The sequence below is a fragment of the Apteryx rowi genome, unplaced genomic scaffold (genome assembly GCF_003343035.1).
Source record: "Apteryx rowi isolate R43461 unplaced genomic scaffold, aptRow1 scaffold_409, whole genome shotgun sequence".
Lineage (NCBI taxonomy): Eukaryota > Metazoa > Chordata > Aves > Apterygiformes > Apterygidae > Apteryx > Apteryx rowi.
In genome coordinates, this window is record NW_020450614.1 from 760,901 (window position 1) to 788,832 (window position 27,932).

General features: G+C 38.9%; 1 protein-coding gene across 3 annotated transcripts; it reads right to left on the minus strand.

Moving 5' to 3' along the window:
• Positions 1-497: 497 nt before the first annotated feature.
• LOC112970833 (ADP-ribosyl cyclase/cyclic ADP-ribose hydrolase 1-like) lies at positions 498-27,866 on the minus strand. Of its 3 annotated transcripts, XM_026075651.1 has the most exons (8): positions 27,602-27,866; positions 11,135-11,264; positions 10,330-10,465; positions 9,470-9,552; positions 7,155-7,231; positions 6,306-6,398; positions 4,325-4,411; positions 498-2,284 (listed from the first exon to the last, which is right to left on the minus strand). In XM_026075651.1, exons 1-8 carry the CDS (start codon positions 27,838-27,840, stop codon positions 2,203-2,205), a joined length of 927 nt encoding a protein of 308 aa, XP_025931436.1. In that variant the 5' UTR covers positions 27,841-27,866; the 3' UTR covers positions 498-2,202. The 3 variants fall into 3 exon arrangements, 2 of the variants coding, with proteins under 2 accessions (XP_025931436.1, XP_025931437.1); XM_026075652.1 differs by lacking the exon at positions 6,306-6,398; XR_003255182.1 differs by lacking the exon at positions 498-2,284 and having other exon boundaries at positions 4,350-4,411; positions 4,662-6,398.
• Between the last annotated feature and the right edge of the window lie 66 nt (positions 27,867-27,932).

The window sequence follows — 27,932 nt, forward strand, 5'->3', positions numbered from 1 at the left end:
GTGCCACACACAGCCCAATAGGATCATATATCCTAGACAGTTTCATCTGTGCTTCTGGTCATAGTAAGAATGCTCCTGTGAATACTTAAGTGTACTGAGGTCTACAGCTCAAGGAAAAAACAAGTCTGTTTGGGAGAGGCCTTTGGGTAGTGTGCACAAATGCCTCAATACAGGCTAAGTAGCCAAACCATCTTCCATGGAGATGGCAGGGCCGTAGGTTCTCACTAATGCCTGGGAGTAGTTTCAAACATAAGAAAAAAAGGTTAAAAATAGTTTGGGAAGGAAGAAGGACAAAACAAAAGATGAAGTTCCTTGGTTTTCTGAATTAGTTCTTATTCTCACAGTTCAAGTAAGGCTTTTCTGTGGAAATGCTTGTAAAATTATTCCATTTAGTTCTGACTGTTTTAATTCATGTGAAAATCTCCCTCTTTTTTAGTAAGTCATTTGTTTTCATATGCAGTCTGAAATTAACCAGAATGTGAAACTGAATTGTCAACATTCGCTATCACCAATTTTATTACAGATCTCAATTTTACAGTCAACATTTTGTATTATGGCAGAATAGGTACGAAAATGAGTGTTAAGACAAATTCTTAACCTATAGTCAGAAATAACCTACTTGAAAGTTTTGGTATGTGTCTGAGTTGTTACACCTAAGTAGTTACATAACAGAGTGCAAATAAAAATACATTTCACTTAATGTAAACATTATGGGTAAGGCCTTGGGTGTGTCAAGGTATGCTCAGCGCAGGTCCATGTATTACAGAGCAAAGGTTTATCTAGAGATGCTCTAAATTATACCAGCTTGCATAGTTCCATAAGGCCGCTTCGGATGCTGGGTAGTCACTAAAATATTTAGCACTGTAACATTCTGCCTGTTGGATCACAAAAATTTCTGTCTACTTAATGAATTGGCAAATTGCTGGTTACCCTGGCATTGCAACACCTAGGAATATATCTAGAGAAAAGCCTTTTCTCCTGGTGTCAATGGCACTGCATATACGTACTCTAGGTGAGGCCAGAAGCTGACCTCAGAGCTTTATTTTCTTATAAACACTGTTCTTGAATATGCATATGAGAACTGCAAAATAGAAACCAAAGGAAATCAATGAAACCTGCTGTTTCACTGTATTACAGCATGTCCACGATGATTGTGAATTATATACTGCAAGGCATCACCTTTCACCTAAGAAACTGAAGTCAAGAGAGACTCCTTATTTTGGCAACCTTCTGATGTTTCTCTCTGTTCCAGTGGATGGCCAAGCTGTGGTCTAAGGGGCCATTTCTAAATGTTGGAAGGCTTACACTTATTACTATATTAAGAATAGAATGTAATCTGAACCGTAACTGTGTTTCCAGAACTGTACTGAGTAGGATTTTAAGTCTGAGTCAGTCTTGCTATTTTCTCTCCCCAGCTAGACGCTCAATGCATTCTTACAGATGCTGGCAATGCTCTGAGCAGATTCTGGTCTTTGCCTTGGCTTGGCTCAGCTGTTTCCCCACCGGCCACTTTCTGTGATGCTCATTAAAAGGTAAGAACAGCTCTGTCTTTTCCACTGTTTGCTTTGCCTCTCAGAATTGCTGCAGTCCCTGCGAGAAAAGGTCAGAACCTTGTTTGGATCTGCTTGACCCATATGAGGAGTAGAAGAGGAGAAACTTCAGGTCTTCCTCATTCACTCTCCCCTGAGCTATATAAATCAAAGTAGCTCATGTGAATTTATAATATGCACCACTGGACAATATTCCCCTCTAGGGGATATTCCACTTGGGAACTGCAAGAGTGCAGCATGCTCCAGTCATTTCTCTTCCAACCTTTTGAGGGAAGGAAGCAGAGAGCTGACCCTGGCAAGCTCTGTCTTCACTGGAATGTCTCTTCTCTGTGCATGCCCCAGGGAACCCCTGTTCTAATTCCCTTCTCTGTGCACGACAGGAGCTGTGCAAAAGAGAACAAACTAGAACAAAACATCTCTCCTCAGATATTGATCCTGGCCTTTCTGAAGTAATATGTTTCTTTGTTTGTGTGCATGTGTACAGTAATCACACTTAAAATGTCATCTGTTACTTGGCCCTCAGTATCAACAGCAAGGATTTCTGTTTACTGACTGTACACACCATGGTGCTATTTATCACTCTAAACTATGTAGGCACATCTTCTCTTTCATATACAATCAAAGGATGTCTTAAATAGTGTGGAGCACTGTTTCATGGAGTTTCCATGTTGCTGCTGCAAAGTCTGCAGTCTGCATGGTCAGGATTATTTACACACTGAAGGAGCTGAACTGGCCTGTGATGAGACAGAAAAACAAACAAATAGTAGTCATTTTGCGTGTACAACAATAGCATCACAGTTACTAAATGCAAAAGTCAAAGTGCATGTTACATCTGTGCTCATCAAGTGACTGTCCTTTCTGAGGATAACTTTTTTTAGGTCATGCTGCAGAAAGATAACTTTGGTGTTTATAGGTGTTGGGTACAAGAACAAGTGACTCCAAAGTAAAGAAGGGTGTGAACTTACAGTATGTCAGCTACACTGTGGAAGCAAAAATAATTATGAAAAAGAAATAAGATACCTTGCATTGACTATAGAGTTACTGCCATGCTGAAAGTTCAGTTGGTAACCCTTATTGTTACAATGTAACACTGCTGCCAAAAATGTCATATAGGCTTAGATTTTTTGCTGGAAGTGCATCCAGTGAGTCAATGTTTGAGTTACTTCTGGAAGACACTGCTGACACTAGCAAAAGCAACAGTTTATGATCAGCATCAATTGCCACATGGAATGAAAAGCCAGACGCTCTGCCGATACGGACCCACGTAGTCCTGTTTGCACTGACTTCAATGGAATGAAATAACCTTGTCAGGTCTATCCTGAAGAGTTTTACTATACAAGTAAATTATTGTTTTTCTTATTTCTCTGTACATAAAATAGTATAATTAACTGTCCATGTTGCTCTACATAGTTGTTTATCTATGTATCAATTGAATTTTGACAGAAAGCCCAATTAGTTATTCTGCCTTAAGAGCCAACTGAGACATAGCAATAAGTGTTTGTGAACACATTCTTCATGATGTGTTACAGTTATCTCCCTGGCCTGAGCCATGGGGGAATCTAAATTACTACAGATTTTCCCCTCTTCCCCTGGCCCCTTCCTATACAGTAGCTTACAAAGCCATAGGACAAACTTAGTCTGAAATAATTTGTTCTTCATTACAGCTGCATGTCCTGGGAGTATTGGTTAAAGGCTGCATTTACCCTAAGAGAAAGTAAGTACATGAGAACTATGATTTGGCAGATTTATGCACCACACCAGTGTTATTTTTTCACAATGTGCAGGGCACCCATTATTCAGATTCAGCAATACTTAAACAGGAATTTATTGTTCTGCCTTCAAGAAGATTAAAATCCTAGCACCAGATAAGGCTTTATAAAGCAAATGTCTCCTTTGCAGACCAACTTTCCCTTACTTAAAATTAATGTCATGAAACTCAGCAGTTTATTGAAATGTTTGTTTAGTCTGGAAATGTTCCTATCAGAGTATGTGTTTTTCAGCCTGAAAAGCTGTTCTTAACAGATAAGAAATGATTACTGAGCTTTATGAGTGAAACTGAACCTTTGCTCCTTTTTTAATGTCACTGAAGAACATTGTTTCCTCTGCGTGAAGGTCTCTGAACCCCCACTGAGGAATAGAGGTCTCAGGCTTTTGTAGCTCCTCAGCAGGCAGACTGAGATCTTAACTAAGCCAGAACTTGGGCTGTTTTGTTTTCCAGGCTCCTGTTTATATCTCCTGACAAATGGGAATTACAATAACTAATAATACTTGTCATTTCTCATGCTTGACTCTCTGACAAAGCAGACGGACAGATAGGAAGCTCAAGCAATAGCAAGGGAAGTAAGGACTATCCTTGCCATAATGTATTATCTGCATGCAACAGGGAGGAAAGCTGCCTATTCAGTTTGAATTGCCATAGATGAAAACCTGGTCAGATAAAACCTGTTGAGGGAGGATGGATTGCTGCTTCCCTGAAGGCAACTGAACATGTTCAATGGAGTCAACCTTTGGGAGTACAGGGAAGAAAGCAAGCCGCAGACCCTGCCAACAGGAGGTTTACAGCACAAGTGTAAGCTCCTGAGAAGAGCTGGAAGGAGGAACACAACCTCATTGCAGATGTGATGGAAGCAAGAGGGGAGCTTGCTCTAGTTGGCTGTAATCCAGGAAGCCACAATATAGCACCCCAGAAAACCATATCCCAATTGTAAGTGGGAGGGAGATGCAATGTTAGTTTTATGCTAGCAAGCTGGCACTAACCCAGAGCAGGTAATTACCTATAATTTTCTTCACAGGTGATCTTGAAGTTTCGTTCTTCCAAGATGCCTTTTAGCCTCTTTATGGAATGACCTGAGCAGGACTCACTGGAGAGAAAAGTCTTTTGTTACTTGCGTTCCATGTGTGTACAGGAAAACTCAGTTAATTTCTACCTTATGTCACTTCATGCTTTATTTCAGGTAAGATTCTTAAAGAGCAGATACTAGTCTTATTTGCTAATGTGCTGCAGTCTGTTTGGGTTTGTGGAGCTTTGGCTACTACTGGGCCTTCACTGGTGGAAACTGTGCATGATGCTCAGCTGTGTATCTTGCAAAAAATCTTTGTGCAGGAAGATACCTATGGGAGATAACTCCTTTCCATTCACAAGTTTGATGTGCTCTAGAAATGCTCTGGAGCTGCTAGTGTCATCTGTCCATAGGAGCACAATATAAGGCTCATTCAGACCTGTGGAAAGACAGTGGGATCAAGTTCTCTGTGTGATCAGAAAGAAAGGACCAAATCATGAAAATCAGCACCTAAGTCCCAGGTAGGATGTAAGATAGCAGGAAACAGAAAGGAAACATGTGAGGAAGCAGGATATGAGAATCTCCTGTCTGCTTGATTCAGTCTGCTGGCTGCTGTCACTCTGTTTGGATAAGGGGCTGCTTCAACTACTTTTCCACTGGTGGGAACCCTGATTTGGGTATTTCTCTTCTATCCTGCTGGTTTTCATGAACCATGGAGGACTGTCATAACCTTGAGATATTTATCTCTATGATGAATTTGCCTGAAATAGCTCAAGGGCCTAACAGTTGTAGTGAGAAGACTGAAAAATGGATGGAGACGCAGATGGGGACACTGCAAAAGACTTGTTGCCTTGGGATGCCAGGATAAAAATCAGCTCCTGGACCAGAGTGTGGGACACACTTCAGGACAGTGATACAATACTGGGACAAGTCCAGGACTATTCCTAACATATGGGATAACAGGAAAACAGATCTAGCTTTTCATTGTTCACAAGACTTACTGGATGTTATTAGTGACTCAACATGAGACAAAAATCAGAAGATAAAAGGAATAAATATTATTGGAGCTCCCTCATTCTTCTTGAAAGTAAGTAGAAAATAAGGAAACTATTGTGAAGGAGTACTTAGCACAGGAAGAAGATGTGTCAAGAAGGCTGACAAGACACCAGGTTGTTGGAGCTGTTGAGAAGGAGGAACAGGAATTTTTTTCTGATGTTAGGAAATCATGGGAGAAAGTACCTAAAGCCATAGTGGGGGAATTAAGATATATACATATTTCCCAATGTCCTTTTCTTTATCCAACTTCTATGCAGTGAGCCAAAAGAAATACATCCAGCATACTGACTACATGACAGAGGTATGCCTGTGATAGATACGTCAGCTTCTGTGGCAAAGACAGCCTCTTGGTTGTTACGGCTTATACTAGGGGAGCGGTTACAACATGGGATGTCATTTGAGGTCAGTGTCTGGTATCAATACTTCCACAATAAGTATTTAAACTACATATTTTTTATTTAAAAATGACTTTGGCAAAAATGGTTCTTGACCTGCTGGTTACCTGCTCAGCATATTTATGTTGCTCCCATGTAAGAAAGATATTCTCCAACTGTTCACCCTTGCAAAGTTAGCCTGCTCTGTGACTTAAGTGATGCACCCGTAATAAGGCTCTGTAGAGCTCAGTGGAATTGGAAGAGCAATACAGAATTTAAAGGTCACGGGGCTTACTGAATGCAAGAAAAATGTTATTCTGTCTTAGCTATAACTGTTCAGGAGTAGCTATGAAAAAATATTAAAGAAAATAATGGTGAAAATGTTATTCTTTCCACTAAAGTAAGCGGCTAGGAAAGCAAATGTAGAGTAGGTTTGATGAGTTAAGACAGCATCACTGTTAGACAGCCATTTTCCAGAACTGAACTGCACTGTCTGCATTCGAGACACAAAGCACTGTTACTCATTTTGTGTTAGCGTACTTTACCTTTGAGGTCCACCAATGTCATGCATAAGCCAAATCTGTACTGCAGAGACTTTATCTGGATTTAAGTTAGAGATCTCAATACTTCCAAAAATGCTGTAAGAATTGGACATGAAAAAGCAAAATGTATTTAGGTATCTAAATGAGATGTACAGAGTATCTTCCCCAGCTGGTACTGCTTGTTTATTAGTGCTGCTATTATTCTCAATGAAAGAGCATCTTATCTTGCCACTGGATTTTCATAGAATATTTAATGATCTTGTGATAAAAGATTTTCTCCTCATTCTTATTTCACTTTCATGAGAACTTTTGAAACTGTCTTCAGACTGAAACAAGCTGAGATTTTTTCATCTTTAGTGTCTTTCCTCTTGTTTGGTTTATGGGTTATTGGTTTGGTTTGTTGCAAAGGAAATGAACGTGGCTGTTTTGCTGACCAGCACATTCTTCATTTTTCAGTATTACCCAAGACTGCATTTCCTCTCAGGTAATCCAAGGGAACACAGTCTGGAGGGGAAAAATCAAGTCAGCTTAGTGAGTAGTTAGAAATGTGTCATTCATGTGGGTATAACATACTATACAGATCTAGATTAATTGTAATAACAGAGTTACTTTATGCAGTAATAGCATATTGGAGGTCATACCACATACCCCCAGAAGAATTTAAATTGAAGTTGCTGTATAGAAGGCTGCTAAGTGAATCAGCTCTGCAACAGCTAAGGGTTTAGGTGCATATATGAGTTTACCAAAAACCAGTCTGCACTGGGACTCACTGGCAGAGACCCATTCACCAGCATGCAGGCCCCAAACAAGTATTCACAGAGAAACAGGAATGACAGCATGCTGAATAAATACCTGCTGCTTCTGAAAGCTCCAGCTTCTATTGACCCATTGAGCATCACTTGAACCACACCACATGCTGCTTCTGCAAACTGAACAGAACAAACGGACATCGTACTCTAACACTACATGCAGTGTCACATCAGATTCTTGTCTAGTGGAAATTACTGTAACTTCTTTGATGTCATCAGAGCTGATTTATACAGGTAGAGGATATGGCCAGTATTTTTACCTGAAGACACCAGTGAAAATAAATTTTCTAAAGATTATGGCAAAACTGTCATAAACTTGCATTAATTAGCTACAAATTAGCAGTCTGAGATTCCATGGGACTGGTATAGCAACTCTGCTGTCACTGTTATCTTCAGTATTTATAGGAGGATGCAACCTTCCAGAGCTCTGCCAGCTACAGCTGTCTGATGGGTCTGTTAGCTCCCTCAGTAACTTGGAATAGTCCTCAGGCTACTTTAACTCACACCCTGAGAACAAGCCAGAACAGAGATGCCACAGGTTTAAGGTGTGAATCATCACATATTTGTTACCTTGTGAGTCGTGCTCTGTGTTCTTTTGTGGCTTGGGATTTTTCTCTCCAGTGGTTTTAGTAAAACTCATCACCAAGTTTTGTTTGATTTGATTTCTAAATTACTGGATCATGTAATCATTATTCATTTATTCTTTAAAACTCGTGCCCAAATATTTTAAGACTACTAAGGTTACAACATAGAATACCCACAGTACTCTAGATAGATATATAATTCATTGGTAAGAGAAAGAATTTTTAAACAGCTTAACACAGATAACTGTACTTACCAAATCCTCCAAGTGCTCTTATGTACAAACAGTGTGGCTCAAACACAGCTCTTGAGAGCTATGAAGTTACAGGAGGGTTTAATTATGCATAACTTTCTAATGTAATAACCATGAGTTTTACTAGATCTTGAATATATTTGGACTAGAAAGCCTGTACCTGAGCAAGCCTAAGTCTGCATGGTGGTTTATCCCAGATTCTGGAACTGATAGGATTAATGAGAACACTGAAACTGTTTTGAGCTTGGAAAATTTTATGTACATTAGTTTACTCATAATTTCTTTTTAGTGAGCAAACTTTTTTTCTGTAAATGATAGCTGAAGAATACATAGAAGCTTGTTTTCCATCTGGAGAGTCATCTATTAGCAGTCATATCAAAGGTGAAATCTTCTGAGACATGTAAAATTAAACAGATACAGGCAAGTAGTTCTGGCAGATACATGTTAAATGAGCGTTCTGTAAAGCGCTGATTCAGCAAAGCCAGGATAAATGCTTAACGCTGAGCATCAGGGTCTCATTCATGTGATCGGGGCTGACGTGTGTACAGATGGGTGCATAAATAAGAACCCTGCAGGATCAGCATGCTGTGAAGACATCCTCTTCAGGTTTATGTTGGCAAAGTGCAGGGAGATTCTTATCCTCTTGGCAAAGTTCTATGGCAATTTGTGAGCTGCTCTTGACATTAACATGTCAAAATGTATTTTTTTTTAACAATTTCAGTTCTGTGATTAGACTAACGTGGTGATTATTATTATTGTAAGTACTATTTGTAAAGCTCCAGCTGTCTGCCAAGTGTATTCTAGACACTGGCATATAGTCTCTGTCCACAGATAAGAATGGTCAAACTATTTTGACATTAAATATCGTACATAAATATGGGATCTTGGGAATATGCATTTCCAACCCCCTATTTTTAATACCTAAGGCTAAAGCTCATGTTAACTATTACTATTCCAGGTTTTGAGTCCAAATATTCAAACTCAGATTTTTTTATATTATTCAAGAGGGAAATGACTTCTCTGGTGACTTGTCAAACACTATACAGCTCTTCATAGTTTCAAATAAAGTCGTATTTAATGACTGTGACAAAATAGATTTGGTTATGAATCCATTTTTTACCTTTTTAAAAGCATAGATATTTAATCTGAAATGTTTTCTAAGCATGAAATCAGTTATGACATAAAAATGGATGTTGGATATACAGATATCAAACTTTTATTGAGACCCTGTCTGTAGATGGGTCTGTGGCAGAAGACTTCAGCATTTTTATTCACAGTTAACATGGCTTCAAGGGATGGAAGAATTAGCAATGTATAAATTTGATTGCATGATCAAAGCCTGTGATTCCTATCCAATCAATCCAATACAGAAAGCAAACCTTAATAATACACATTTTTCTCTAGATTTCCACATTGTGGATGAAATGCTGGTCCCAGTCAGGTCAGCCCGTGACTTTAGCAGTGTCAAGAATGTAGTGTCTTTCAGCATTCACAGAGTAGTTGAGATTTAGTCTAGATCTTACCATCTTGGATGCCATTTTCCAGAATACAGAGCTAGGGTTGCTCTCACATTCGCTCCGTTTTGGACAAGATTCATAGTTGATTCCTGAAAAGAAATAAATTTATAGAATAACTATGTTTAGAGGGAATATTGTTAAGATGGTAATGGGACTTTGAGAACTATTTAACAATGGCAAAAAGATTTGCACCCTGTCAAAGCAAGAAGGCCACATGAGGAAAAAGTTATAAGAGGAAAGTTAATTTACACGTGTTTGGAGGTTTTCCTGTTTGCTCATACATGTTTCAGTCAGACAATTGCAGGACCTGTATGCAAATAATCTCCAGTAAACTGAGTATGGGAAACAGTTTGAAATGTGAAAAACAGGTTGGACAAATGCTGTCTGATCATGCTGAAAAACTAAACTTTGCCCAACATTTTCAATAACTCCAGCTCAGTTTAGAACTCGCTGAGCCTTAAGCACCAATCCAGAAGTCACATGGGTAGCAACAATCCCAAGGCACCTACATGCTGTTCCAGTAACTTTGAGTGGCCAAAACTTGGGATGTTCCTGAATGGGATTCTTCAAATCCAATTTGTCCCATAGGACAAATTACTGAGTAATCTAGACAAAGTGGGCTAGATGTGACCGTTAGTTGAAGGACCAATTTGGTGTTTACTAGTAGTCAAAAAGTTCTGTTTTTTGAATCAGCCTGAGAAGTAAGTATTTTTTGGTTTTCCATAACATGGGACAGAAATGGTTGAGGTTTTAAAATAAATTACAAGAACAGAATATTTTAAGAGGGACTATGTTTAGGTCTAAGGAAAAGAACGATCTGGAATATTGATGTTGATATTTGTAATATGAAAAATAGGTTTTATTACCTGGGGCAGAGGGGTCTCCACACCATGAAACCCTGTCAGTCATATAACCCAACAAGGTATCCTCCAAGGTAAGGAAATTGTGATTGGACTTTGTATAACGATGAACGAGGTCATTTGTCTTGCTCCAAAACAGTGACTGTGAAATAAGGTACAAAGTGGAATAAGTGATACTGATACTAGAGCTGGTCAGGAAATTTTCCTTAAAAAAACCCCATGATAATGAAGGAGTCATAGTTTTTATTGAAATGCTGCAAGTTTGCATTAGTGGGTCAGTTTCTATTCCTCCAGCCCACTGCAGCTCCCATTTCCAAAAACTTTTTGGATAGTTATTTTTTGTGGACATGGACATGTTCAGCCTGTAAAGCATTTTGAAAGAAAAGTTCTGATCAGTTCTCATAGTGTATATACTCCTAATTTATTAAGTGCTTTTGAATTATGCATGGAAGAGCAGCTTTTTAGAAGCAGCGCCCTTCTAACTGCATGCTTGCATATTTCTTTCAGTGAGCTGTATGCCTAGGGAGCAGGGACGTCTCCATAACTTTATCAGGATGACCCCAGTATTGCCCTTTGAAGCAAAGCCTTGTGCAAGGATGTTTCTCGGTGATAGATAACGAACAGGTTTACTTAGTTCCAAAGGTGAAAACAACAGGACAATTGCAGTAAGCCCAAGGGCAAAATACCTGCCTTGTCGACTTAGAGACACTCACAGTTATTATGGAAAAGATCCATCATTCTAGGCAGAGTACAGACATGTTGTCCCACAACAATCCTACTTATATAGCCCACCACACGTTATGACCATTACCTTGTTACAGGGTATAGGATGACTTGCTAACTCCATTAAAGGCTGATAATCCTCTGTTGTAATGTTACAGGGATTCTTGTAAATGAACGCATGCTTTAATGATTCCCATATTTTCAGGCAATCCTTATCTCTGCCAAAAGATTAAAATGTAGTTAGTTAGTATTTATGAGTATTTATGACTGTGAAAGGATCTCCTTCTGTCATGTTCAAACACTATGTATCAGATTTTAAAAGAGTTCTGACTATGCTCAGGCACTAAAATAATTCATCCATCAAAAAAGCTGACTACCTTCAGTAAATTGAGTATAAACTGAGGAATGAGCAGTTCTAAAACATCTCTTTCTCTCTCTTGCATTTTACATTGCTGATTATTGTAATATCTGAGTGGAGTTTATGTTTATGTCCCTTAAAAGAGCTTTGCTGACATGACATAACTAGAAGATCAAGTTTCTTGATTATTCATACTAAATCATGAGAAGGAAATGTGGCAGAAAATAGGTCATACATTTTACAAGTATGGCTGAAGGATACTGCCTGCTCAGATATAGTGATCAAAAAATATGCCAATGAGTCTCCCCAGGGAGCATACAACCCTACAGAAATAATATCCATAATTTTATCTAAAACAGAAGCAGAAGTCTGTATATTTCAGACTTCATATTATTTTTAGTTATGCACTAGTTTGCAGCTATTGACTTTGCTGGAGCTACTGCTGATTTGCATGGGTATATCTGAGATCCTAATCAGGTACTTCATCTTCAGTCTCTGCCTGATCCTCCACTGTTTTACAGGTTCTAGGCCTTTTGCTTTCACTGGTGTGAGTCAGAGGAATCACACTAAAATTACATTGGGGAGAACTGGTGCATGCTCAACTGAACTGTATCACCTCAATCTCCATTTGTTTCTTAAGACATTGCTTCATCAGCATAGTCATCAGCCTTGGAAATAAAACACATTTCTGCTGACAGAAGAGAGAGCTCCTTTTGTACTACCAAAATGAAATTTGTTGCACTCTGCTGGCAAGAGATCATATTGCTGTGCTTGCACTGAAATAGTGACATGCTCCCTTTCTAAAACTACGCCATAAAAAGCCTGGGACTGCTCAGGCTATCTGCTTTCTTGTATTTGAAGTACTGAATCAAAATGTTACATTAAGATAATTCATAGTTATTGTCTGTCTAGTATGTGTTTTCAAGGCTGTCTGCCATAGGTGCACTTCCCTTACTCCTCATACTCCTGTAATTTTAGGCCCATTTTGAAGGCCTGCCTCTCTCATTGCATCTCAGCGACAGTGTAACAGAGATGTTACTACTTGAAATTCTGCATCTCTCTTTTCCTTATTTTTATGTAAATTTTAAAATGTTGATTGCATTGTCCTGCAGTCTGCATGCCTGAATAGAACTATTCTGACCATCTTTGACTCATCTGTTTTTAATTCACTATTTGTAATCAATATCTCCCAATGTGTTCCCACTAAAAGCTCTTTGAAGAATTAATTTTAGAGCATTGTAAAAATAACACTGATCAATTATTATATGGCAGACACACAGCTACAGGCTTTGTTATCAGTTGGTACCCAGGTAACATGTAGGATGTGGAATTTGATTACTCTTAAAAGTAGTCCTAAAAGTTTATTAAGAAAAACAACAACAATTCATTTAGGATTTCAAAGCATTCTACAATGCTCTTAGTCTTCACCACAGCTGTGTGATCTAATTCCTATTGCTTAAGTTGATTAAGATTTCTATTTAGTGTCCATTTGAGCATCAGAGGGGCAAACGGAAAATATAGAATTGAGTTCTTCATATTATATAGGCTTTGCCTAAACTATGGTACCTGGAACTACTTCTCAACTCCTGGCCATTTCCTGACTGTGTTGGGATGTGTCTGGATGTGAACTGTCTTCCTTCCGTTCCTAAACCTTATGGAAAAGAAACATCACACAAAGAGAAGGTCAGACTCTATTTGGCTGTGTCCAGAAGGGAGCTACAGCACCTGACAGCACTATGTAACAGAGGCAATGCCTCTGTTAGAAACACTAGATGGGGCTTGGGCCAGTATCACACCAGGAAGGACCAGGCAATCCACTCCAAGGTGTCCTGGCCTTCCTTCCCTTCTGCCTTTATTTATGCAGTTACAGTTCTAACTTAGTATTGTATGTGATATTGGTTATTTGGTTCAAACTAATTAGCATGTATTCTTTTTCTTATTTGGCTACTTTTGATTACAACAATAACTTTTATTTTGTGATATACTTCTCCTCCGTTCCACAACACTACAACAATTCTCATTTCATGGTTGGCTACAACTCCTCTGCCCTAAGTTCTTAACAACACCTCTTATGGTACAGCTGGCTTCTTTTTTGCTCCAAAGTTTTAGTACTCTTATTATCATGGTTAGTTGCAACTTCTCTGATTGCAACTTCTTGCACCATGGGGAACTGACACAGAAGTAGTTGATAGCTACATAACTTACATTTTCAAATGGAGCATAAGAAAGAAAACCTCATACAGTATAAATACTATATTTGGGATTGTTTAGGAAACTTCTAAGATATATTTTTATCAGAAAAATCCCAATCCATTGAATCTGAAATCTTTCATGTTAGTGAAATTCTCATTGGGAAGTTCTCAGATACAGAATGGATTCATTTAATTTTATTTGTTTTGTTTATAGAAGAAAAAAAAGGGGGGGAAAGAGAGATTACTAGTCTACTAGTCAGTTAACTTTATCTGATTCAGATATAAGAGTCCATGGTGAACATACTTACATACTGGCCTGTGGGGGACACATATGCAATCTTTCTCTGGTTTTTGTTTGTATGTTTTGGTTCGTATATTAATTCTGCATCAAGCAGATGTGATATCTCTATTTATGTTTGCATAATAGAATTCTTCATTTAAGGCTAACTTTGCTTATGATGAAATATTTAAGGCCTTTTTATTCTGTTACAGAATCTGAAATGTTTAAGGCAAATTTATTGAGGTGTAAAATAAGTATATACAAATTTTATGTTTCATTTTTTCAAGCATCATTTTCAGTGAATAAAATTTGTTAAATGCTGGTAAACGTGAAATAATAACTAATGCTCTTAAAAGGAACACTGTGAAACCCGCTGTAAAATTAGGGACTGAATCTCTAACCCTTTCTCAGTTGAAAGTGAGGATTGCAGGACCAGGCCTTATGCCCTTTTGGAAAGAGAGCCTATGTATACTGCACTGAGTATAGCATCAAATAACGGCTGGGATACAAATGGATATAACCATTAAAACTATGTTTCCTTATTAAATGCAAATGTTACATATACTGCAGTGCATATCCCGGGTTTGTCCTTACATTTGGGTAGAAGTTGCATTTTCCCATGAATTTGAGTATTTCTGTCCATTTACCTTTTTTAATGAATCTCACATTAATCTGTCAAATAGAAACCGAGGCCAAGAATTTTTCCATTAGCAGCTATTCTAGAGCCAAACTTTAATGTGTGTATTAGAAAAATGGACAGCTTCTGCAACATTATCTCTTGCATATCAGTACGTTGGTCTGGCTAACCTTGAGAGAGTATCCTTTCACTTAAAGGAATGAGTTAGCATTGAGATATCTGGGAAATCACTATTAATATAGGGTTTTTTTCTTTAATTTTGTAATTTTATTTTTTTTCTTTAACTGGACATGACCACAGTTTAATTGGTATAATATCAAGCATGGATTTCATCCCTGGTGGTTTCAGTTACTCCATGAACAGAGTGTTGTTTTCAGTTCATCACTGAACTGGCATCAGTCAGATGCTAAGAACATCTTATGAAGGGCAATGCTTCCTTGGTGTATTTTGCCTCTAGTTTTTTACTGAAAAAGAGACACATGCTTAAAGTATGGGACCCATTTTAAATTTATGAGTGAAAATGATTTTCTGGCTTTGTTCTAGAGAACTCAGTCAAATCTGATCATATGGTTCAAACTACTCCAGCAGGCCGGAGAAACTTCTCTGGTGAGACATGGTCTCCCCCATATTCAACAGTGACTTTTCTAAGGTCCTGAGGTTTTCTTTCTAAAACAGGACAACCTCTTCAAACCAAACTGAGATTTTAATTGCAGTGTCTGTGGTGAGGCTCTGAAGCTAGAGCTGTGAGCAACCCCCAGAGCTGAAGGACCTGTTACATAGTTGACTTCTGCAGGGATTAAACCTCACAGGCCAGACTGTCAGCAGTTGAAATTTGGAAAGCTCCTCTGTGGAGGCTCTGGCTCTCAGCTGAAAAGTTGCAGTCCAGATGACTGTGACCTGTGGCTTTTTTGTTGCCTTGTGTATGCAGTTACCCAGGTTTCCCTCCCATTTGCTATCACCGCTAACCAAAATAGTAATATAAATAGCACCTACGTGCTTAGAAATCTGGCTTTTCAAATAGCCAGTGAAAAGTTTTATAATTATATCAGAGCTCCTCAAATACATAAGAACAATTCACCGTCTGCTAGGGGGTCTAAGGCATTATCTTCATCTGTCAAAGACTGAAGATCATGTGTTTTAGAAGAAGATTGCATATCAAAGGATCTGAACGTAGTAGAATTATTTCTGCATTTAACAGATTCACTTATGCTATGTATCAGATTATCTGCCTCTTTCAGGTGAATTGCTTGCAGCTGTAGACAGCAGTGCTATTTGTACATTCATATTCTATTTATTTTTTCATTTGACCTTTTCAGTAGCTATGTCTCTATGTTGTCAAAAATTGTGCAATGAACCTCACTTTTATGCCTGTGTTGAAAGAGAGCCTGCTGTAACACTGAATATTTTTACTACCTTTTCCCCCCTACATATTTTTGTTTTTCCTTCTGCTGCCCCTTCCCTGCTTCAAGACTTGCCGTGTCTCACTGCTGGTTTGGAGAAGTTTTTTGGAGTAGTTGCAAAGCCCAACCCAAGCTGATGTAGTTAGAGTTTCTGCAGTCAGTTTAAGAAGCTTGTGAGAGGAGTTAAATGTAAGGTGAACACTGCCATCAAGTGGGAGAAGGATATCATCAGAAGGGGCAGCTGAGAGCAACTTTAAATGTGTGCATTTTATGTGTTGTGACAGTCTGACTTATCTTCAGATCACTGAATCAGAAAATGAGTAAGTGCATACAACAGATTAGATTCATTATTATTATTCTAGCATCTAAAATCTCCCATCACATATCTTTGTGCTAGAAATCAGACAAATACGAGTGAAGAGAGGTCAGCCAATATATAGTCATAGCTGAGGATCTGAGGAGATTACTGGCTGCTGGTTTTAACATGAGAGGAATGGAGAGGGGAAAAAATTACTCAGGAAAATAATTAATAAAAAAATCATGAAACTGAGCTGTCAATCTCGAAGTCTTGAATAAGCACTAGCATTTCACTACCCACTTAGTGTAATTACATATAAAGTGTCCATCTTCTTAATATTTAAGGTAACCTATCTATTTTGTTCAATATGAGAATGACATAATTGATTTTTTTGGCAGCTTGATTTTATAAGTATTGCTCTCTGTTAATTAAATAGTTCAGAAGCCAGTAAAGAAGGCGTTGGGGTAGAGACAGATACCCAAAACTGCCTCAGAGAAAGACTTCTGGAAAGATTGCCTGTAGGCAGAATAACCAAATTCCCCACAGCAGAGGTGAGGCGTCTAGAGGTCTGAAACAAGAAGTGTGAGATGTGATTTCTCCTGTGTGTGCCCCAGGGCTGTATATGTTCCTGTGAGGGCACAAGGAATGACAGGGAACAAGTGATAACTCCTTGCCACTGTGGTCTGTCACCATTGGCAGGAAGGAGATGATTGCAATGGCAGCTGTGCCCATGGCCTTGGCTTATAGCCTCTTAAGTATTTTATGTGAATTGGGAATTGGTGCTCCAGGATGATGCTCAGTGATGTCAACCTTCCTGAAGTGCTGAGCCAAGAGGTGGCAGCTTTAAACCAGTGAGAAGTTCATCTATATCAGCAGATTATTTGCTGGCTAGGTTTAAGCTTTGCTAGGTGAAAAAACAAACTGCTAAGGCAGAAGACATTTTAAACCATGTTCTATAACCTGGATGCAGCCTTTAGAAGGGCTGAAGTCCCATCTGGACTGCATTTTGACAGAGGATTGTAGTTGTTGTACAGTTTAATTTCCAAGTGAGGGCCATGTCATCAACAGAGACAAAGGGAACATATTTAAGCTGGCATCTTGATTAGAAAACTTATTTTTAGTGTTACTTAATTCTGAATACTAATCTTGGGAAAACGTATCCACAAGAATGATCTAAATAAAAGTATGTGACAACAGAGAAATGCTCAGTGGTTTAATGCAGCTGTAGATACTTTTTTTTCTGTAATAAGGATTTGAAGTACTTTTTTTTTTTTATAGAACTAAAATTGCTGGGATGTGGCATAAATGCAGTAGGTCAGGAGAGTTCCCTGATTCAAGGGTGGCATGTGTCAGCAGGACAAGGACAGGACAGCAGACTGGAGATTTAGTAGAACTGTCAGTGAGCTCCTTGGTAATACCTTATTTTGGTGTCATCTTCTGTGAAGCGAGATTGCATCTTTAGCATCTGTTTTTACTCTTGGAGACATGAGGGAGATCTCTGTTTGACCTCTGAAGGAAGAAGGATCTATCCCTCATATCCCCATGGATAAACAAAGTGATATTTCCCCACAGTGCTCTGATGTTTTAAACAGTTCTTCAGTTTTCACCATACCATAGTAATGCCAGGTGAACTACCCTATCAGCAAACCACCTCTGAGCATGGCAGGTTTCAGTGACATCTTTACAGATCATGTATGCTTCAGGACTGAAGCAAGGTCAGGGAACAGGGAGGAGTGGGAGGGTACAGGATTCCCCCTTTCAGCAACAATGAATTGTTGGATTGGTTCATCCAAATTTACGTAATTTCAATCCTAGTGTGTTGCTAGAATTTAGAGAGCCATCAGTAATCGCTCTGCATAGCCAAAGTGAAATCAATAAACAAGAAAGAAGGCAAAGAATAGGTAACTAAGTGACTGAAGGATAAACAACTGTACTTGACTAAATACCTGCATGAAATTACAGTACAAAAGTACTTCATCAATGAATGCTTCTGATGATTAATTTGTAGAAGGCTAGTAGAGCTAGAATGATCTTCTCTCTGGCATATGGGATGAAAACCAAAGGAGATTTTCACTGCTTATGCAAGGAGATTTTTTTATTTATGATATGACAGGGTAATCCTGAGTCATGCAGTGTAAGCTATTCCAAATACCAAAAAATGCTTTGAAATCCCATAGAATCTTGCACAAAGAACCATAAAATATCTTACCATTATTAAATAAACTTAAGGTCTTTGAGAACATGAGAAACACATAGTCATGTAACAATCATTTATATACGTCTTTAGGTAGATCTAGACAATGGGCAGATAAGGAAACATAGGGCTGCCAAAATGAGAGCTAAATTCCCAACAGAATCAGATCCCAACAGCATTGCATTGCTCTACTTCAAAAGTGCATTGATGTTGGCCATGGAGATAGGACAATGCATCTTTTGTCATCTCCTCCCAGAATTCCCATAACACTCATAAACTTTAGATTACTATATCAGTGGAGTTACTGTCTGGGAGGGTAAATCTGCACAGAACTAAATACAAGATTTGCCATCCAATTCTGTAACTGGATGGTATTTCTCAGACAAGCATTGATGTTTGTACTCCAGAGGAGCAGAAATAATTATTTTGGCTATTAATTATCTCAAGAACAAATGAATGTTAGTTATTCACTGCCATATGAGCTTGTCTCTTGCTAGAAAGGAAATTATTTCTTTCTAATCTAGCTTTCTAACTGTCTCTAGAAAGAGGTGACACTAAAACTCAAATGGAGCCCTATCTAATAGCACAGAATAGTTATGGAAACTTGCCTGAAACAGCACAAGGAGTCATTTAAAGAACCAACTATAGAAGCAGTAACCCTTGCTCTAAAGCCTAAAGTGCTAACAAACAGCCATTTTTTCTAATAAATGATATTTTCCAATTCCTCATTAAAGCTCACTAGAGCATGTTTTAATGGAATTGTACTTCTGAGTGAGACTCAAACAGTTGTTAACATTTATAATCATTGTATCTTAGTCATTAAGAAATTACAAAAAGGAACAAAAGTCATTCATGCACAGGTTGGGGAAAAACAGTTGTAAAAGATACAAAAGACCTTGCTATAAATATCCAAGGGCAAATGTAAGCAGCCGTGTGAATAGAAATAAAAAACGGAACTATGTATGTTTCATATAACAAAGGCTAACACAGAGGAAGTGTTTAACTCAACACATTGGCATCTGAAATAGGGAGGGAAATATTAAGAACAGACAGTGAAACATTGTAACAAATGTTCTATTTGCCCATTTTAATGAGCCATGTGTTATTATGATAATACAGTGTCCCTCTTAATACTGAAAGACAAACCAAAAGTAGCAACAGAAGTCAACACCATTGCCAGAGCAAATGAGCCAGAAAGTTTCTGCATCACTGTTTGTTCTAGTTACATGACAGACCTCTTGAAAGTCTAAAAGCTTTTTCATAGAGCCATAGGTTGAGATAGGAAGGGATCTCTGAAGATCATGGAGTGCAACCCCCTGCTCAAAGCAGGGTCAACTAGAGGAGGTTGATCAGGACCATGTCCAGTCAGGTTTTGAATATCTCCAAGGATGGAGACTCCACAACATCTCTGGGCAACCTGTTCCACTGTTTGATCACCTCACAGTAAAAAAGTTTTTTCTTATGATTAGATGGAATTTCCTATATTTCAGTTTGTACCCATTGCTTCTTGTCCTTTAATGGGGCACCAATGAGAGGAGTCTGGCTTCGTCTTCTTTACACCCTCTTATCAAGTATTTATAAACATTGATAAGGTCCCCCTTGAGCCTTCTCTTTTTGAGGTAAGCAATCCCAGCTCTCTGAGCCTCTCCTCGTATGACAGAGGCTCCAATCCTCCTAATCATCCTTGTGGCCCTTTGCTGGACTTGCTCCAGTATGTCTGTGTCTTTTCTGAACTAAGGAGCGCAGCACTGCACACTGCACTCCAGATGTGGCCTTAGCAGTAGAGAGAGTAGAGGGGAAGGATCACCTCACTTGACCTGCTGGCAACACTCTTCCTGATGCAGCCCAGGAGGCTGTTGGCCTTCTTTGCCATGAGGGCACATTGCTGGCCCATGTTTAACTTGTTGTCCACCAGGACCCCCGGATCCTTCTCTGCAGAGCTGTCCTCCAGCTGGTTGGGCCCCATACTGTAGTGGTGCATGGGGGTATTCCTCCCCAGGGACAGGCCTTTGCATTTCCCTTTGTTGAACTTCATGAGGCTCCCGTCTGTCCATTTCTCCAGCCCGCTGAGGTCCCTCTGATCTATCAGCCTTCTGGTGTATCAGCTACTGCTCCCAGTTTTGTATCATCAGCAAACTTGCTGAGGGTGCACTCTGCCTCATCATCCAGGTCATTAAGATGTTAAACAGACAAGCACACAACAGAGTGCAAATAAAGTCATTTGTATCCACTAGTTTGCTCTGGAACTAAAAGAAGTCACTGTAACAATTCTATTTTTTAAAAAGTGTGGTTTTTTTTCAAAGTAAAAAAGGAAATTTAAATCTTTGTAGTTCTATGTATACTAAATTGAGACGCAGTACATTCTAATGGGGTGCAGTACTAGGTAGTAACACAATACTCTTCAGACAACTGTGATTGAGTCAAAAGTTTCTCTTATATAGGGCTTATGTTCTTCTTAAAAAATCAAGTTTCAGGTAAGTTTGAGTATGATGCCATGATCATATAAAATAAAACTAAGTCAATTGCATTTAAATAATATGCCATTGGACTAACTGCAGAACTAGTTTTTTTGTAACACTGAATCAAATCATGGTTGTTGTGACATGGCATGCTTGGTGTGAAAGTGTTAATAAGTAGTGAACAAATGCAAGGAGATTTAATTAAAAATGTTTAGCATAGCATGAAGGCAGAATGCAAAAGTAAGCACACACCAAAAATCGAATTTCTTTCTAGAATATATTATACTGAAAATACAATAGTATCCGACACAAAATCATGGTGCTTTTTTTTTTTTTGTCAAAGTGTATCACCATCTCCAGAGTTTGCAAAGGAATGAAAAGGCAAAAATGCATTCATGATCATGCAGTCAGAAGGCAAAGCTCTCCTGACTGTGCACCAGTTTTTACTAAATTTAACAGAACTATGGACTACTAAATTTTTTATAATGGGAATTTGCCATTGCCTTCAAAAGCAACATTATTTGGTCTAATTATATTTGCGGGGGAAATCTATATTGTATGTCCACAACATTGCATGAAAAATCTCTTGAAATTCTACTGAACTCTATTTTTTCTTGAAAATCTTTATCACAGAGTTTTTGCACTGCTTAATCAGACACAGTAAGATTGCTGGGCCTATAGATTCACATATTTTACTAAACTGGCTCCTTGTCTATGTGCTTGTTGCTATCTCATTGGCAGATGCTAGACAGAAAATAAGCTGGCTTAACTTCAGCCATTTTTAAATAGTAGGTCCTTGCAAGTTTGGCTTATTTTGAGTGGATCGGTGAGCAATAAGTGTGCAGATCTGAGTGGGGTAGGAGTAGTCTTCATCTGGGAATGAAAAAAAAAAATCTCTTGAACTGCAAATGTAAGGTGAGTTCMTTTTAGACTAACAAAGAAGCACTGTTTGTGTTTCAGGGCTCAGTGACTATGACCTCCATATAGATAATGTTTCTTAAGATAAACTTGTGGCAGGATTTGAGTAAGGTGTTCTAAAACCATTCTGATTATACCAGGATTATATTAATGTGCATTTAAATTTGTATTGCATGAAAACTGAAATGGTGTCAAGTGTTCGGTTAGCCACAAGAGGGAGTCTGTAATACTGGGAAAGAGGACATGAAGTAATTTGAAGTCAAATCCTTCAAGTGTTAGTGTCATTTTCCAGACAAAAGTACAGCACATATCAATGGCTAGTGTTGATGAGTATGGGAATTTTGCAAGACTAGTGAAAGCAGAACTTGCACCTTTTGTTGATATTCAAAAAGAATATTAATATTCTTTTGTTGATATTCAAAACATTTCTGAGCTGTGATACATTATTGCTTTGTCTTTGTCTTCTGGCAGCGGTCAATATTTTCTAAGGATGCTGAAAAGAAATAATACTAATCTTTAATATGATTATGTAGCTGTGCAACTCTGTGTGCAGGGAAGGAAAATACCCTAAAGCCTGCTGCTATACCATCAGCATTTTTTTCCTAGAAATGGGGCTAATATTGCAAATGCATTTTTAGAGGCATTTGGCATTCACTGCCTGTTTCTCCTAAACTTTGGCACAGAGAGAGTTCTACCTGGGAAGAATAACTGAGGAAAGTGTATGTGTGCAAATTATTCTTAAGCACCATGTAAACCTCTCTGTCCAGGAGTACCTGACGGATGAGAGAAATCTAAACAGCAACAGAAATAATACTAAGGGCTGTATTGCACAAAGCCAGTTAAAATTATTAGAAACAAGTGCTGTATACAGCAGTAGTGAATTATTCTTTAGTAAGCAACTGCAATACAGGGACTGAAACTTTTGATGATTGTGGAGAACAAGCAAACTTACGGGATAAAATCGGATTACCTATGAGGTGTTTACAAAACTCCACCTAAGTCTGCAACAGTCTTTCCAGTGGCCTTATTGGTCTTGGGGATTGGGCTGGGTTCTGACCCACATTTCGAATTGGAAAAGATGGAGTATGAACAGAGCATGCTCATTGCATACTATGTACAGAGCTCCATTAATATGTCCAGTATCTTCTAGAGTTATTGCAGACCTGATGGTGAAGGTGTACATCAGCATGTCAATGACATTGTCACATGACTTATAGTATGTAGTTGAAAAAGCAGTGCTTAGTGGGGACTGTAGACTCCTGGCCCCTGTTAAATCCATTTGTGTGGTCTGGAAACGTTAGAAATTCCTATTAATATAGGTCACCAATCCACCTTTTGCTTCAAAACCAATCAGCTATTCTAATTTCAAAATATCAAAATATGGCAGTCCAAAATGTAGTTATGATCACACTTACTAACTACTGTAATGAATACATTGCTGATATCAAAAAATGAAAATATTATCAAAGATGGAGCTTAGATTTCAGTGGGTTTTGTATAAAAACTCTTTAATATGCATATTCATGAATGCAACCAAATCTTATAGTTCTTGCTCATTCCATGCTCTGTCTTGTTACACTGCAAGACGTGCCCAATGAAGAAGGGGTGGGGGGCATTTCAGGGTTTTTGCGGGGAGTTTTTTTATCAAGTGAGATTCTTATAGCCTCTTTTATTAAAATGCAAACGAAGATCAGGTTGCACAGCAAAACTGGTTCAACACAAAAGCAAACTGAATGACTGTATTTCCTCTTCTAATCAAGCAGAGAAATGGAGAATGTTTGTCAAAGCTGCTTTTATGCATATATATTTACAAAAATTAATCATAATACAGGATAGTAAGATCACACTAGCTTGTTATTATGCACGTTTTAAAGGCAGAAATTTTTTTATTTTGTATACTTTATCAGATGCTGTATTTGCAATAAGGAAAATGTAGTGTTTGAGTAACTTTTAAAGAGGTGCAAATGCTAAGCAAGACTTCTGATTGGACAGCCAGTGATAAGCACATTTTAAATATCTGAATGGACTGATACAAAATGCTTTTTTAGATCGCTAGTAGATATTGGTGGTGTGCCTTAAAAAAACAACCTGTTGTAATTGATCACTAGGAATGCAAAAAAAAATTGCAGTTCAGGTCCCCTGATGGAATTGTGTCAAATGTTATGTTTATTTCAGCAGTGGAAACTCTGCCTTAGTTTCTCCATTTGTAAAATGCAGATAATGATATTATCTGTAAAACGTTTTGTTCTACAGTTAAAAAGTGAGCACATATAATGCACATACCCTTACAATATTTTATGTACATATATACATACATAGATTATTAAAGAAGAGGGAAATTAATACACACCATGCTTTAAACAATGCTTGCAGCAGGGCCACATTTTAAACATTACAGATATCAAATTATACACTAACAAGAGTATAGTACTGCTGTTAAACATGAAAGCATACATGGAAGAGAGATGCACAAGTTAAGGAAATGATCGAAAAACTGGGTGTATCAGCACAAAGAGTTACAGTAACGTTTGGAAATGTTCTAGATGCTAATTGAAGTAAAAGCAGCGAGCTGTGTTTTGACTGGGGGGGAAGTTTGGACCTAAAGACTGACCGAGGTCCCTTCAAGCATACATTAATCTCTGACTTGAAGTTGTAGGATGATGAGAGAGGTTAGGCTGAGGCTTAATGTCAAAATTTTTGGCATTGGCAGCAACTGCAGAGGTGCGGAACCAAAAAGCACTTTTGGATTGGTTGGGCTATTGCTTTTGAAGCATTCTGAAAGTAGGAAGTGATGGCTTAGCCAGGAAAACATGAAAGTCAAGATAAGCAGAAATATGTGAGTTAGAACTGAAGGATAACAAAAAGCTAGTCAAAAGAGAAAAAAAATATATACAGTCTATGTATGCTTGTGGTGAAGGACAGCAGATCTGGATTATTCTGACTGTAAAAGGGCAAACAATATGTATGTGTGGTAAAAGCAGAAGGAAGGAAAGTGATCAAGGCAACTAGGGGTCTATTGGTCTAAACTAAGTCATATCCAGGATTTTAGAGAAAATTTTAAAGTGCCTTTACAGACATGATGGTAAGTAAAAATAAGAGAAAATGTAGATGAGTTTACTAAAAGCAGAGCTTTTTAAACAAATGCACGTGTTGGTGTAAGATTAGAAGGGCATAAGCACACTATAAATAAATTTATGAGGAAATTAGGAGAATTATAACCAAAGCAGTGAAGTTCTAGTAGGAGTAATGGCAACAAAAGGCCTAACTGAGTATAAGACACAGCGTGATCAGCTTATAAGCCTGTCTGAGTTTCTTCAGTTCCATTTTCCTTAATCCTTTTGTTTGATTAAGTACCCCAAAGAGCTCATGGAATGGAAGATATAAGGCCTACATTAATGATGAAAGAACATAGGATGAAAGATATAGGGATCTGTGATGTGTCCCAAAGGCACTGGCTTTATCATCAGACAGTGACCGTGATAAAAGCGATTGGTTACACTGCATACTACACTATCTCAGTAGGAGAGGAAATGACAAATCTAAAATTAGATTCCTAAAAAAGGCAGCACCTATGTTTTACTTTTTCTGTTCAGGAACCTCCTGAACATTTCAGGTGCATGCAAATGAACATTTTTCCTTTTTCAATGATGTCTCTCTCAGATACAGTTCACATTGTTTCTTCAATAGGTAAAAAAAAAAAGAAAGTCCTACTATAGAGAAGTCATTTAATCTAAAAGAAAGAAAGAGCTCACAGTCCTCCTGAAGCTATTAAATGTTGTTGGATTTAGAATAGCACAAAATGTTATGCCTCGTAAAAACAACCATTTTAGAAAACTTATGACCATGGGTTTGTGACTTTTTAAAAAGTATTCTTGAAAGCATTTTTTAAACAAATTATTTCCAGCCATATTTGTGGTTCAGATTCAGACTGTGTTGTGAATGAAAACATATGTGAAGTTGGCTAGAAACATGTTTACACAAAAGTGATTTTTTACATCTCCAGCACCCAATTTGAATGAAACAAACAAGCATAAGTAATGAAGGCTATTAGGCTTCCAAAATAATTTCAGATTTAGATATTGAATGTATTCTTATTTAATAAATGAATGTACACTTTTAGAAATATGTACATTATTTTGCAAAAGCTTCAGGAGGTTTTTTATTTTACCCATAAAAGCAGCCCTCTTAACTGGAACCACTTAGGTGTTTAATGTAAAATGTGTACTTAAATCCCTGAGGGGTCAGGCCATGATATTTTGTGTGTCCATTTTCCTTCAAATACTGCAAACCAGCTTTTTCATACAGGATTCTCTGCACTGGAAGCAGAGGCCCAAAAAAGTCAAAATCCAAGCAAACTATGTATATATTTAAGCTTTGTTTTCAGCTTAATGTCGTGAAAATGTGAAGTGGCAATTATCTTTTTAAGTCAAAGGCCAGGAATGTAGTATTACTGGGGCAAGGTGCGAGGCAAGCCCCACTGGGCTCAGCTCAAGGCAACGGAAATCTCCAGCAGAAGCTCGTTCAGGACACAAAACAGGGTGGGTGCTGCCACAGAAATGATGCGGCCCTTGCTCTCCCTACCCCCTTCCCTGGCTCTCCAGCAGGTAGTTTCTGGCTTTCAGAGGGGAAAGGTTTTTGAGGACGAGCTGGGGAGAAGGGAAATGGAGCCACTCCCCCTTCGGGGCAGAGAGCTGCTACATGGGCCAGGAGAGCTGCATGTGGAGCTTCACCTTAGACAAGCAAGTTTGCTGAGCTGAACGACCTCCACGAGAGGAGTTATGTATAGGATGTCCGTGTTAGTAGTTTAGCATCTACCTTTCTTCCAGGTTCACAACCTCTTTCATCCATGCTTTTATGCCTGTGCTGCTCTAACAGCTGGCTGCTACTGCGGGGGATATCTTTGCTCGTTTCTGCCCTGGCCCCCCTCCTCCCGACCCCTGCTCCTGGGTGCACAGTCCCTTCCCTCCTCTGTGCCTGCTCAGGGACCTGCGCTGGATCCGGCCCGAGGTGCTGGGTGTCCCCATTACCTGCAGGGGGACCTCTGGTACTCCTTATCCCGTACTCAGCCTTGCCCCGCGAGGCCGGACCACCTGCACATTCGCTCTCAGCCCTAATATGCTGTTGCAGACCTGCGGCAGGGTAAGAACCGTGACCTGCTCTGTGCATCGCGGCGCTAAGCACGCCGGTGGGCTGAGGGGAGAGATTTTGCCTGGGATGGCCCATGCTGGCACTGTGAGCCATCTGAATTCCCCTGTGAAAGCAGTCTGCTTGCTGGGAACTCACACAAGAAGTCTTACCCACGTGTTAATAACATCTGTTTTGCATAAACCCTATATATTTCCCAACACTTTTCTAACATACTTATCCATCCTATAAATCTGTGCTGAACCTTCTCCTTTTCCTCTTTCCTGTGTAACATTTTGGTTATGTGAATACAGAGTTACATGTTACAGAATTTTTCACAGCCTGGATTCACAGTGAATTGCCTTCACCTCTACATATTCAAACCTGTTAGAATCCAGCTTATATTTTAGCTGTCTTTTATGAAGCTACAAAATGTATTTATGGGTGACTTTTGACCTAGTGCTACACTGTCTACATTCATTCTGCAGGCAGCTTCCTTAAGAAAGGGCTTGGGAACAGGTAGCTGCAGTCTGACTTTGTGCATTTTGCTGCAGAACACTTGACTACAACTTTTTTCCCCTAGTTTCTCTATGCCACTGCAAACCTGGAGGACGTGGTTCAGTGGAGATGGTAGCTGTCTCTTTTCTGTTCGCTTGTATTATACCACATTACGCGTGACAGAGGCGGTTACTCACCCAAGCTCAGGGTGCCGTGCTGAGACATAGCTGTAGCATCTTCCCAGGATGACTTCTTGGAGGTTCCTGGTGGTCCCTATGTCCTCCCATTTCAGCATTTTTGGACTGATCTCCTGCTTTCCCAGAGTCAGAACAGAAGCCAGGACGACAGCAACAACAAGGGATACGAGCAGGACCACGATGCCTGCTAGGAGGACAATGCGCAGCCACGTCCTGGCGGAGCTGTGCTGGAGAGGCATCGTTAGCAGAGCCCGTGAAGAGCAGCAGCAACTGCTCTCCCAGTTCAGCAAAAAGTGGCTTTCTAGTGTGTCACTGTGCACCTCCCCCTTCT

Excerpts from the sequence above, each read along its gene's own strand:
- LOC112970833 (XM_026075651.1), bottom strand. The coding sequence starts at position 27,840 with ATGCCTCTCCAGCACAGCTCCGCCAGGACGTGGCTGCGCATTGTCCTC. Across the intron at positions 10,466-11,134 it reads ATCCTATACCCTGTAACAAG|TCACTGTTTTGGAGCAAGAC; the intron begins GTAATGGTCATA and ends CTTATTTCACAG. Across the intron at positions 4,412-6,305 it reads GACATTGGTGGACCTCAAAG|TGAGTCCTGCTCAGGTCATT; the intron begins GTAAAGTACGCT and ends TTTTCTCTCCAG.